Source organism: Mustela putorius, unplaced genomic scaffold, assembly GCF_011764305.1.
Source record: "Mustela putorius furo isolate JIRA1106 unplaced genomic scaffold, ASM1176430v1.1 tig00003909_pilon_pilon_pilon, whole genome shotgun sequence".
Classification (NCBI taxonomy): domain Eukaryota; kingdom Metazoa; phylum Chordata; class Mammalia; order Carnivora; family Mustelidae; genus Mustela; species Mustela putorius.
This window is the reverse complement of record NW_025422057.1, coordinates 26501686-26514346: the sequence shown is the minus strand read 5'-3', so window position 1 is coordinate 26514346 and position 12661 is coordinate 26501686. Positions and strand designations below refer to the sequence as shown.

Below are 12661 nucleotides of genomic sequence, written 5' to 3'. Positions count from 1 at the left end.
GCTTGTACGCTCTCACTCTCTCTCTCAAATAAATAAAATCTTAAGAAAAAAAACAAAAAGATAACTAACACTTTAAACAAAAATGATGGCAAAAGGGGCACCTGGGTGGCTCAGTGGGTTAAAGCCTCTGCCTTCGGCTCAGGTCCTGGGATAGAGCCCACATCGGGCTCTCTGCTCTGCAGGGAGCCTGCTTCCCCCTCTCTCTCTGCCTGCCTCTCTGCCTACTTGCGATCTTGGTCTGTCCAATAAATAAATAAAATCGTTTTTTAAAAAATGATGGCAATGTATTTTGGGGCTTATGATGTATATGCCAGTAGGATATAAGACAACAATACCACAAAGGACAGGATACAAAGTGGAGGAAGGAAAGTAATGGAAAGCCCTGGGCCCCAGCAAGAAAGATGAGGGTAAATAGTAAAAGGCAATGTAACAGAACAATGAGGAAGAGGACCACACATGATGAGAATGGGAGAAAAGCCAGAGAGATCCCAGGAACCACAGACAGGATGGCTAGGATAGAACAGGGAAAAAAAAAAAAAAAAGAATACAAGAGAAAAATAAAACCCAAAGAGAATCAAAAGCAGGCAGAAAGAACTATAAGCACCAACTCGTTAGTACTACAATGGGTAACTTCATCCCAGTATAGACATAAACCATTTGTCCTTGTTTTAAGTCCTACAACTATACCAACATCCACAGATTTGTATTATTTTTGTATTTTCTCTTTAATCCTAAAGTTTTAGATCCTAGCCATCATATAACTATTCATAGACAACCACAATAGTCCTATATATTAATAAGAATTGTTCCTACCTAGGAAACTCTAACTTTTGTCATTTCAAGCTCTTCTGATCTCTTTAGATCTTTAGATCTGATCATCTCAATCTCAAACTCTCACACAAACCCACTCTTTTCTCCTAAAATACCAAAATGCGACTATTGTCACTTAGTGTTATTCTCCTGTTCACTCTTCGCCACCATAGGCAGTAACTGCAAAGAACTTGCTAATCCATTAATTAAAGATCTCTATTTCCCATTATAGAGGACTAAATTTAGAAAGCCAAATTGGGTTGGGAGGAAACCATGTGTCACAACAAGTGAGATGAATTCCATGGAAGGGGGTGGGGTTACTGGCCTGTTTCTTACAAAGCCTCTGACACTAACACACCCTCCTCTACTGAGAATACACACAAGCTCTTCCATGGGTGGAGCAACCATTCATCACTGTAATCATCTGAAGAAGACTTGATTGTACCATCAGGTCACAAAAGCCACAGGACCTATCAGCAAGCAAAGGCCTCAGGGAGCATGTCTCCTCGGCTTTCCTGAAACCTCCAATTTAGTTACACAAAAGAAAGGGGTGGCAAGCCAGCATTAATTGTACCCTTAGAGAAGAGCCACTTCCCGCCCGCAGGGGTAGCTGTGACTTTACTGGGCGACCAAATGGATACAAAGACAAAAGTAAACACTGTAATTTGCTGTTTTTGTCTCTGGCACAGGGGGAGTGGTACAATTGACACTGTCTGTAAACAGTAATAATGCCAGATGTAACACAAAGAACAGGATTTCCCCCCCATCTCTCCACCCCCTCCCCACCCCCTCTCCCTATGACATTCCTCCTGAGATTACTCATCTTGAGGAAACACACAGAAGCCTCCCTATAGTCCATATGCTGCTACCACATGGAACTGAGGGAGAATCCAAGTTTGTACTGACTCCTCCTACCTCTTATTCAAAGCAAGAATCATTAGAGCTCAGGATATATTCAATTGTTTCTACCAGCTGACAAAAAAATACAGGGAGTAGAAATTTAGGAGGAAGTATGGACTACAATACTCGACATGCTTACATCTGGATAAGAACAGGCTGAAATGACAAAAAGTATAAAGGAAAATAGAAGCATCCAAACAAACTAAAAAGTTTTTAAAAATTTCATCTGTGCCTAGGCCTAGGGGCTCATAAGAAATATAGGAAAAGAAAATTAATTCAAAAGAGAAAGTTACCTGACCATAGCTCCCGCCAGGTATAATGCAGGCGTACTCTACACTTCTTCTGGTAGCAAAGCAGTTTATGCACTACCTGAATGCAGCGTCTGTAACAGAGAAAAACCGGGATAAGCCTAAAAGTATGCTGAAACTCACCACAGATACCCTTTTCTTTACGAAGGCAGCTTTGCTAAGGCCACTAAAGATGCTGGAGATGAATTTGTACACAAGTAAAAGAAAGAAACTCCACCTTGCTGTGCATAAACTGTCCCCCCCCAACACACACACACACACACAGACAATGCTTGTGCTCATTTCCTTTATCACTAGGAAAAGGGGGCTATAATTGCATATAGGTCAGCAGCCGATCAGGTATTACAGATACCATTTCCTTGAGTATCTTTCCTTTGAGAAAAGCATACATTAGTGGACCTGAGTTAAGACTACTCCATTCAATGTTGCGCACATAGGCTATAAAAATATAAAATTAAAGACCATGACCTGAGTTAAAATCAAGATTCATACGCTTAGCCTACTGAACCACACAGGTACTCTTCTTCAGAGCTACTGAAATTTATTTTTAATTTAAATTAATTTTTAAATTAAATTTTGGTTTAGGGGCGCCTGAGTGGCTCGGTCAGTTAAGCATCTGCCTTCGGCTCAGGTCATGATCCCAGAGTCCTGGGATCAAGCCCTGCAGCGGGCTCCCTGCTCAGTGGGGAGCCTGCTTCTCCCCTGCCTACCATTCCCCTGCCTGTGCTTGTTCTCTGTCTCTCTGTCTCTCTCTCTCCCCCTCAATCTCTCTGTGTCAAATAAATAAATGAAATCTTTTAAAAAATTCTTTATTTAATTCATAATTAACTTAAATTTTATTTACATTAAAGTTAAATTAGGATGCTTAGGTGGCTCAGCCAGTTTAGCGTTAAGCCTTTTGGCTCTGGTCATGATCCCAGGGTACTGGGATCAAATTCCACATCAGGCTCCCTGCTCAGTGGGGAGGCTGCTTCTCCCTCTATTCCTCCCCCTGGCCTCTGTGTTATCTTTCTCTTATGCTCTCTTTCTCTCAAATAAATAAATAAAATCTTTGGAAAAAAGGAATTAAATTAAAAATTCACTTTTCAGCACTCTTCAGTTGCACTAGCCATATATCAAATGCTCAACAACCACATGTGGTTAGTGGCTACCATATCAGACAGCACAACACAGAACTTTTCTATCATCACAAAAACTTCTACTAGGTGGTACAATTCTAGATCACTGGAATATTCAACATTACTCACATCACATTAACATATTTGTTTGGGAGAGTATTTCTAAATCAGCATTTAATAGGCTGAGATGAAAGACTTTTCAAACATTATAAACCTAACAAAAAATATTTTTTCATCTATGATTGGGAGAGGGTTTTGAAAGCGTAAAAAGCCATGGAGGATAGTACAAAGTAGAATACAGCTGAAATTTACTTCCTAAAAATGAGTATCTTGTGTGTTTTTTTAAGAATGATTACACTAAAACCAAATCATATGGGAAATTACATTTGTAGGAAAGAACACAAAAGCATTACTATGCTTAACGCATATGTTTATACAAATCGATAAGAAAAAATAACATCTCTAATAAGGAAGATGAGCAAAAGAAATAGCCAACAAATCCCCCACCCCACCAAAGGGAGTAAATATGGAAAGTTAACACCTTTCTACAGTATTCAACTTCACTTTAAGTAGGCATATTAAAAGACTGTTTTTATGTATCAAATTAATACAGATATTAATGTTGACAAAGGTACAATGAAACAGCCACTTATACCTTGTCAAGGAAAGTATAATTGGTACATGGCCCCTTTAGGAGGCAATCTGGCAATCTCTATCAATAGCCTTAATAACGTTTATACCCTTTGACTCACAAAAACCACTCCGGAGAATTCAGCTTTACCCAGAATACAAAAACTAAATGCTTTAAGCAAAAAGATGTTCATCATAACGTCATTTGTAATAAAAGAAAACTGAAAACAACTGTGGAAATAACATCCAATGCTGAGAGAACAGTAAGTAAATCATCACACATACAGCTGTTCTCCCTTATCTGTGGGGGATACATTCCAGTACACCCAGTGGATGCCTCAAACTGTCAACAGTATCAAACCCTCTATGTTTTGTTTTTCTCCTATACATACATACCCATGATAAAGTTTAATTTATAAATTAGACACAGTAAGAGATTAACAATAACCAATAATACAATAGAGAAATTATAACAATATACTATAGTAAAAGGTACATGAATGTGGTTTCTCTCTCAAAGCATCTTATTGTACTGTACTCACCCTTCTTATGATAATATGAGATGATAAAATGTCTATGTGGTGAGATGAAGTAAGCTGAATGATGTAGGCATTGTGATCTAGCGTTAGGCTACTACTGACCCATGGTATACAGGAGGAGGATCATCTGCTTCCAAACCACAGAAAATGAAACGACTGAGAAGGGGAGACTACTGTATGTTATGTACTAAATTATGTCCCTTCAAAATTCATATGTTGAAACCCTAACCCTAATGTAACTAATGTGACTGTATTTAGCTATAAGGCCTTTAAGAAAGTCCTTAAAGGGGCGCCTGGCTGGCATAGTCAGAGGAGTGTGCAACTCTTGATCTTGGGGTCGTGAGTTCAAGTCCCAAATGGGGTGCAGAGATTAAATAAAAAAATTTTTTTTAAAAAGTCATTAAAGTTAAATAAGGTCAAAAGGACAGAGCCCGAATCTCATAGGGCTGGCTTCTTCTTAAGAAAAGGAAGAGATCCCAAGAGTGCTTGCTCCCACACAGAGACAAAAGGCCATACATATGAGGATACCTCGAAAAGGTGGTCATCTGTATACCCTGGAGAGGCCTCTGGGGAAACCAAAGGTGCTGGCACCTTGATTTTGGACTTCTAGCCTCTAGAACTATGAGAAGATAAATTTCCATTGTCAAGCCACCCAATCTGTGGTTGTTATCACAGTCCAAGCAGACTAAAACATGGATATATAATGTAAAACCCCATTAAGCTCTTTTTATTTTTTAAGGCTTATTTATTTTAGAGTGAGAGAAGCAGGGAGTGCACTGTAGGGGTGGGGGGGGGGCAGTGCGGAGAAGGAGAGAGAGGGAAGCACACTCCATGCTGAGCAGGGAGCCTAACAGGATGCTGAGCCATGTCCTGAGCCAAAACAAAAGCTGGATGCATGACTAAATGAGCCACCTAGGCAGGGCCCCATGGAGCATTTAAAAAGAATATCCATTAAGAATTTTTCATAATACAGGGCGCCAGGGTGGCTCAGTTGGTTAGACAACTGCCTTCGGCTCAGGTCATGATCCCAGGGTCCTGGAATCGAGCCCCGCATCGGGGGTCCTGGGATCGAGCCCCCACATCAGGCTCCCTGCTCAGTGTGGAGCCTGCTTCTCCCTCTCCCTCTGCTGCTCTGCCTGCTTGTGCTCTCACTTTCTCTGTCAAATAAATAAATAAAATCTTTTTTTTTAAAAGGAATTTTTCACAACAGAAGATATTTATGTTACAATGGAAATTGAAAAAACAGCATGCAAATTGTATGATAATGGTCTCAACCATATTCAAGCACCAAAAAAAGATTTAATTTTGACATTCATTTGGATGGTAGGATTATAGGTAAATTCTATTCTTTCTCTTTTTCTGTTTTCGCCAAATCTTCTACAACTCAATTTTAATAGCTAAGAAATCCACCATTTAAAACAAATTCATCTTTAAATTTTAACATCGGGGGCGCCTGGGTGGCTCAGTGGGTTAAAGCCTCTGCCTTCAGCTCCGGTCATGGTTTCAGGGTCCTGGGATCGAGCCCTGCATTGGGCTCTCTGCTCAGCAGGGAGCCTGCTTCCTCCTCTCTTTCTGCCTGTGTCTCTGTCTACTTGTGATCTCTGTCAAATAAATAAATAAAATCTTTATAAAAAATAAAAATAAAAAAAATAAAAATTTTAACATCCTCAGGGCATCAGGGTGGCACAGTCGTTTGAGTCTCTGACTCTTGGTTTCAGCTTGGGTCATGATCTTGGGGTGGTGAGATCAGACCCTATGTCAGCCCTGGGACTCAACGTGGAGTCTGTTTGAGATTCTTTCTCCCTTTCCCTGCACCTCCCCCTTGTACATACACTCTCTCTCCCTGAAATAAATCTTTAAAAAAAACTTTTTTAACATCCTCTAAAAAGGGGACAAAGGGACTTTTTAGAGAAGAGAAATGTTCTATACCTTGACTGTGATAGTTGTTACAAGGATGTATACATTTATCAGAACTCATTAAACTGCTCATCCCATTGCAATACTGTTTATAAATCCCTGGCAAAGAGAGTGCAGAAACACAATGGGCAGATCATGAAAGAATAATATGGAGAAAACTTGGATATCTGTAAACCAAGAATCTAAGTACTCAACAACATCATTTCTCAAATCAAGTTAATGCCCGCCCCTTCTACTTTTGCCAAAGTCGGGGGAAAGTCCAGGTAGACATAAAATCCTTGGCTGTGATGAGTACATAGAAAAACTGGAGCCTGTGTACACTCGCTGGTGGAAATGTAAAATGGAAAAAGAAGTGTAGCAGTTCCTCAAAATGTTAGACACAGAGTTACCACATAACCACCCCCAATTCCATATATACACAAAAACCATATATCCATACAAAGACTTGTACATGAATGTTGATAACAGCATTATTCATAATAGCCAAAGATAAAAACAACCCAAATGTCTATCAACTGATGAATGGGTAAATAAAATGACATCACCCATCCACACAACGGAATAGTAATCAGCCACAGAAAGGAATGAAGTACTAATACATGCCACAACACAGATGAAACTTGAAAACATTGTCACAAAAAGTCACATGGCATATGATCTCCCTTACACAAAATGTCAAGAATAGACAAATATATAGAGACAGAAAGTAGGCTGGGGAGTAGGAAAGAAGAAAAAGAAGCCCAAGGCTTAGACTCTATCCCTCTGAAAATCCAGACTCATCACACAAACCAAGATTCGGAAGAAATTGTCAGACTTCTGTTTTCATTCATTCATTCAACAAATATTGGCTGTTTACCAACTAAATGTCTAACACTTAGGGTGCGTGGCTGGCTCAGCTGGAAAACCATGTATTTCGTGATCCAGGGTTATAAGTTCAAGCCCCATGTTGTGTGTGGAAATTGCTTAAATAAATAACTTTTAAAATTTTTCCAAAAAAATTAAGTAAAATAAACATCTGGCCCTTAAGTCTTTTAGAACTAAGTTGTCAAACTCCTAGAAAGTAGACCCAGATAACCTGCCAGTTTTAGGCAAATGAAAGAGGCTTTTCCTCTTGAAACTGGTTTGTTGTTGTTATTGTTATTGTTGTTTAAGATTTTGTTTATTTATTTGACAGAGAAACAAACAGTGAGAGAGGGAATACAAGTAGGAGTGGGAGAGAGAGAAGCAGGCTTCCCACTAAGCCAGAGCCCAACACCGAGCTCAATCCCAGGACCCCATAATCACAACCCAAGCCAAAGGCAGAGGCCCAATGACTGAGCTACCCAAGCACTCTTGAAACTATTTGATATGAAAGAATGAGGCTGAGAAAACAGAAGAGACAAAAGAAGTAAGGCAAAAGAGCATAGCACAAAGTGGCTCGTCTACCTATTAGCCCAAATGTAATTCAGCTAAAGGGCAACTTCAAATAAAGAATACTTCTGGAGCTGGGATTCTATGCTCAGGTTCTACGGTTTTATTCTGGGACAAAGAGTAACCTAAGATCCTACTAACTTCAGCAGATAACGTAGGTAGCAACTTATAGAGAATCAATCTGACAGCTCAGGAATCAAGTGAAAGTAGAGGCAGCTAATTTCTTCTTAGGCTTCCTAGAAAAGAGGGAAAGAGGAGGGCAAAAAAAAGAAGCCCAAACAAAATAACACCACCACAAGGGTGCTTGGGTGGCTCAGAGGGAAACCTCTGTCTTCAGCTCCGGTCATGATTTCAGGGTCCTGGGCTCAATCCCTGAGTTAGGCTCTCTGCTCAGCAGGGAGCATGCTTCCACCTCTCTCTCTCTGCCTACTTGTGATCTCTCTCTGTCAAATAAATAAATAAAATCCTTTAGAAGGTTTAAAAATATTTTTAAATAATTCTCTTTTACTCTCTTAATGAACTAAGTTATATCAAAACTGCTTATCAAGTGACATAAAATATAGTATAAATCACCCCAATAGTTTCCAAATCTATTGCTGATTTTTAGACATTATGGTGTGATCTCCTGTTTGATTCAACTGTCACTAGCTACAAGATGCCCTGGTTCAAGCCATGATTTAATTTAGGAATATACAAACTCTTCTATCAATTTCCCCATTAAACTGGTAGTCATTAGGTACCTGGTGCTGACAGGCTTGCTGTAGCCAGCAAAGATGGCGGGATGCTGCCCAAACATGACCACCCATGCACAATACATTCCACATACCTGCATTTCTCACACAGCCTGGGTCTGGACCGCCTGCACCCTGCCTCTACTGATGATACCATCCCAACACTGAGCCCCTGTGGAGCAGCAAGGAGACACTACCTACGCTCCCACCCCTGCTGCTACGAATCTCTGGTTCAAAGACCACCCATATTCACTCTGACACTGTTCCTAAGCTCTGTTCCCACCCCTGCAGTCACCCAACTGGTGACATAACCGGCCTGGTAGTCTCAATAACTTACACTATTTACCAAGCAAAATGAAAATTTTAACAACTGCTACAACGTTAAAATATAGACCGGCTGAATTACTCCAAATTTATTGCTTCTTTGGGGTGTTTTTTATGCACGTAGTGGTTTCCTGAGAGTTTCAACATGAGACAGTTCTGCTTTAACCCGAAGTCTTCTTTGAAGATTTTTATTTTTATTTGAGAGAGAACACAAGTCAGGGGCAGTGGGAAGAGGCAGAGGCAGACTTCCTGCAGGGGCCCAATGTGGGGCTCGATCCCAGGACCCTGGGATCATGACCTGAGCCAAAAGCAGACACTTACCTGAGCCACCCAGGCGCCCCTAACCCGAAGTCTTCTTGTGTGGACCACTAAAGTTTCTACTTTCTTCCAGTGCCTACTCCCAGGTGAGAGAATCTCTTACTGAGGAAGAGTCCAAGTTTTCTGTGTTAAGAGTAACTTAAAGGAAAGTTTACTCTCCCTGAGACAATTTCTCCTCACTCCTAAATCCTGTGGCAGCAATGGGGGTGGCAGCAAGAACCAAGGAATACAGTGAAGAATGAAATTAATTGGTTAAAGTTTCCCCACCTCTTACTGCTCCTAGCAAGACTTTTCTTTTTTTTCTCTCTCTCTCTTTTTGGTATACGCATCTTTTCCCATTATTACTTTACCTACAGCATTCATACACAGATGTGAAATTTTTCATTTCTGACCCAGATTCTGGTTTTGAATATTAAGTCTTTCCACACTCCTTATTTCTTCATATTTCAGCAGGAGGATTATGAACTTATCTGAAATGGTAGAAATTCATTTTGCTTTCACTTTCTCATTCTGTGGTATGCTGCTGAAAAGCAGTACATAATGAGAAGTGAGAGTAGCAACCTGGCCTGATGCCCAGCTGGGAGCAGAGAAGTTCACCTAAAAAGGACTTGATGTCCAAATGCCAAAAACTGGGAAGAGGGTTGGAGGAGGTGGTGGGGAGATCTGAATATATGCCCATGGGTAGTAATGAAGAAAGTGTATTCAGCCTGACGGTTGAGTCTTCCGCCCAGCCTCTGTCAGTTTGATGCCTCATTATCTTCTCCATCTTCCCTAACCTCAGGACATTCAATTAGGGAGCAGGTGGAAAAAGCAACTGAGAAAGCAACATAATACCAAAAGAGGTAGAAACTGGGGGGAGGAGGGAGTTAAAATATTTATGTAGACCAGGTTCACTGGCTGTGATGTGAGGGTCTGGGTAGACAGGCACATACCTGTAACTCTATGTGCTGAACACACAATCTTATCATGTCATCCCACCTTCAACTGTCCCCATCAGCCACTTAATCTCAGGCAACCATTTTTCTACTCACCTATGCTTCCTCCATGCACCCTCCACTCTAATCATCCTGAATTCCTTTCTACCTTCCAAACATGCCACACTTGCAAACCTCCAAGCTTTTGAACATGCCAGTCCCCTGCTTGTGTGTCCCTCCCCCTCTCTTCCACATAGAAAACTCCCACTGTTTCTTCATGACTCAGGTCAAATGCAACCTTCTCTGTTATCTTCTCTGATGCCCCACTTAGCATTAGTCACCCTGTGCAAATCTTTTTGTCACTTATCACAGCAACAGTTAAGGGTACAGCCTCTGGGGTGAGAGAAACCTGAGTCTCTCCGATCTAGGGAGTCTGAATCGTGGTAATGCAACTTAACTTGGTGTGCCACTGTGGTAGCTACCCTGCAAGATGGCCCCCAGTGGTCCCCACCTTCTGGCATTTACATCCTTACATAAGGATAGACCAACATAGACCAACAACTGTATCAGAGTTGGCCTACATGACCAGCAGAAATGATATGTCATTTGAGATTAGGTTATAAAAGACCCTACAGCTTCCATCCTGGACTCTCACTCTCTTCTTTCTCTCTTGGATTACTTGCGTTGGAGGAGGCCAGCTGTGGTGAGCAGCCCTCTGAAAAGGTCCACATGGCAAGGAACTGAGGTTTGCCAACAACTATATAAGTAAGCTTGGAAGCAAATTCTCCAGCCCAGTAGAGCCTCAGATGCCCACAGGCCCAGCTAACACTTTTTTTTTTAAAGATTTATTTATGTATTTGAGAGAGAAAGAGAGAGAGAGCACATACACGAGGAGGAGGGAAAGGGAGAGGAAGAGGGAAAAAGTCCCAAACAGACTCTGAAGTAAGCACAGAGCCCAACATGGGGCTTGATCTCACAACCCATGAGATCATTACCTGAGCAGAAAACAAGAGTTAGACACTCAACCGAGCCCCCAGCCCCTTACCACCCACCCCCCACACCCCCGCCAGCTAACACTGACTGCAGCCTTGTAAAAAACCCTATGCCAAAACTACCCAGCTATGCTGCTTCTGGATTCCTCAACCACAGATATTGTGAGATAATAAATACCTGTTTTACAACCACTCAGTCTGAGGTCATTTGTACACAGCAATACATAATCAATACACTGAAGATGGGATGCCAACCACTTAGGATTTATAGTAAGAAAAGCTGAGTTCAAGTCTAGGCAATGGTGCTTACTAACGGAATAAACCTGGGCCAAGCACTCAGCCAACAGAGTCTAAGTTTCCTTACTCAGAAAATGAGAAAACCAAGACTGTAATACTACACTAAAGGTAAACAGCATATTCTAAAACAAGAACATAAGATAACCAAGCTACAGGGCGCCTGGGTGGCTCAGTGGGTTAAGCTGCTGCCTTCGGCTCAGGTCATGATCTCAGGGTCCTGGGATCGAGTCCCACATCAGGCTCTCTGCTCGGCAGGGAGCCTGCTTCCTCCTCTCTCTCTCTTTCTGCCTGCCTCTCTGCCTACTTGTGATCTCTCTCTGTCAAATAAATAAATAAAATCTTTAAAAAAAAAAAGATAACCAAGCTACAAATAAAGTCTGTAGTAAAACAAATCTGATCCCTAAGTGCTGAGGTTCAGAGACACATTAAACAAATTGAAAACTTATCTAATTAGTTTCATTTAAAAAAAAAAAAAAAAAGCAGCTTTCATGGTGTTTGAATTAAAATAAAGAATCAGGCTTACTTCTAAACACCAAAAGAAAATACAAACAGAAAAATGAAAACTGTGGAGCACGTGGGTGGCTCAGTCTGTTAAGTGTCTGCCTTTAGCTTAGGTCATGATCTTGCGGTCCTGGGATCAAGCCTCACATCAGACTCCCTGCTCAGAGGGGAGCCGCCTTCTCCCTCTCCCTCTGCTCTGCCCCACCACTCATGCTTGTTCTCCCTCTAATAAAATCTCAAAAAAAGAAAAAGATAAGAAAAAAATCCAAACTGCAACCTACTTACCTAAAAGTAAAATTTGTATCATTATTTATACCTAGGAAACCAAGATCAAAGTTGGAAGGCTACTCTATTCAGAGTAAAAGTTGTTTATACCTCTCTAGATCCCAGGTCTGTCTCTAGAATGAGGCACAGACACTGCTATTCACCAAACTGCTCTCTTGGTAAAAAAAAAATGGAGGTTGCAATTCTGTTGTCAGACTCAATTCAAATGTTTTTTAAGGAAAAAAAATATATATATTTGGGATCACACCATTGTGGCACAGCTGTTCTTGGGCATTAGATGTAAGACGAATGCAGAAACAGTAAAGGAGAGAGAAAGCCTGAGGACTTAGACTTTATTAAAATATGATGATTTTCGGGGCACCTGGGTGGTTCAGTGGGTTAAAGCTTCTGCCTTCAGCTTGGGTCATGATCCCAGGGTCTTGGGATCGAGTCCCGCATCAGGCTCTCTGCTCAGCAGTGGTGGGGGGGAGCCTGCTTCCTCCTCTCTCTCTGCCTGCCTCTCTGCCTACTTATGATCTCTGTCTGTCGATAAACAATCTGATCTCCTCAGGAGGCAGGAATCTCCCAGCCAGGTCACTATACATATAATTTGCCAAGCTAAAATAGTTCTGACTAGGCTGCTGGACTATGTAGGATAACAAGAGACCAAAAGCTCTATTTCTCTGGT

The 12661-nt window shown here is 41.2% G+C and overlaps 1 protein-coding gene across 3 annotated transcripts in view; it reads right to left on the bottom strand.

The window, feature by feature from the left end:
• Positions 1–12661, bottom strand: part of ARMH3 (armadillo like helical domain containing 3) — a 182551-nt gene that overhangs the window by 122404 nt on the left and 47486 nt on the right. For all 3 annotated transcript variants that reach the window (XM_045068962.1, XM_004749417.3, XM_004749418.3), the window contains exon 20: positions 2004–2092. In XM_045068962.1, the coding sequence (XP_044924897.1) occupies positions 2004–2092 (89 nt within the window). The remainder of the gene's footprint in view (positions 1–2003; positions 2093–12661) is intronic.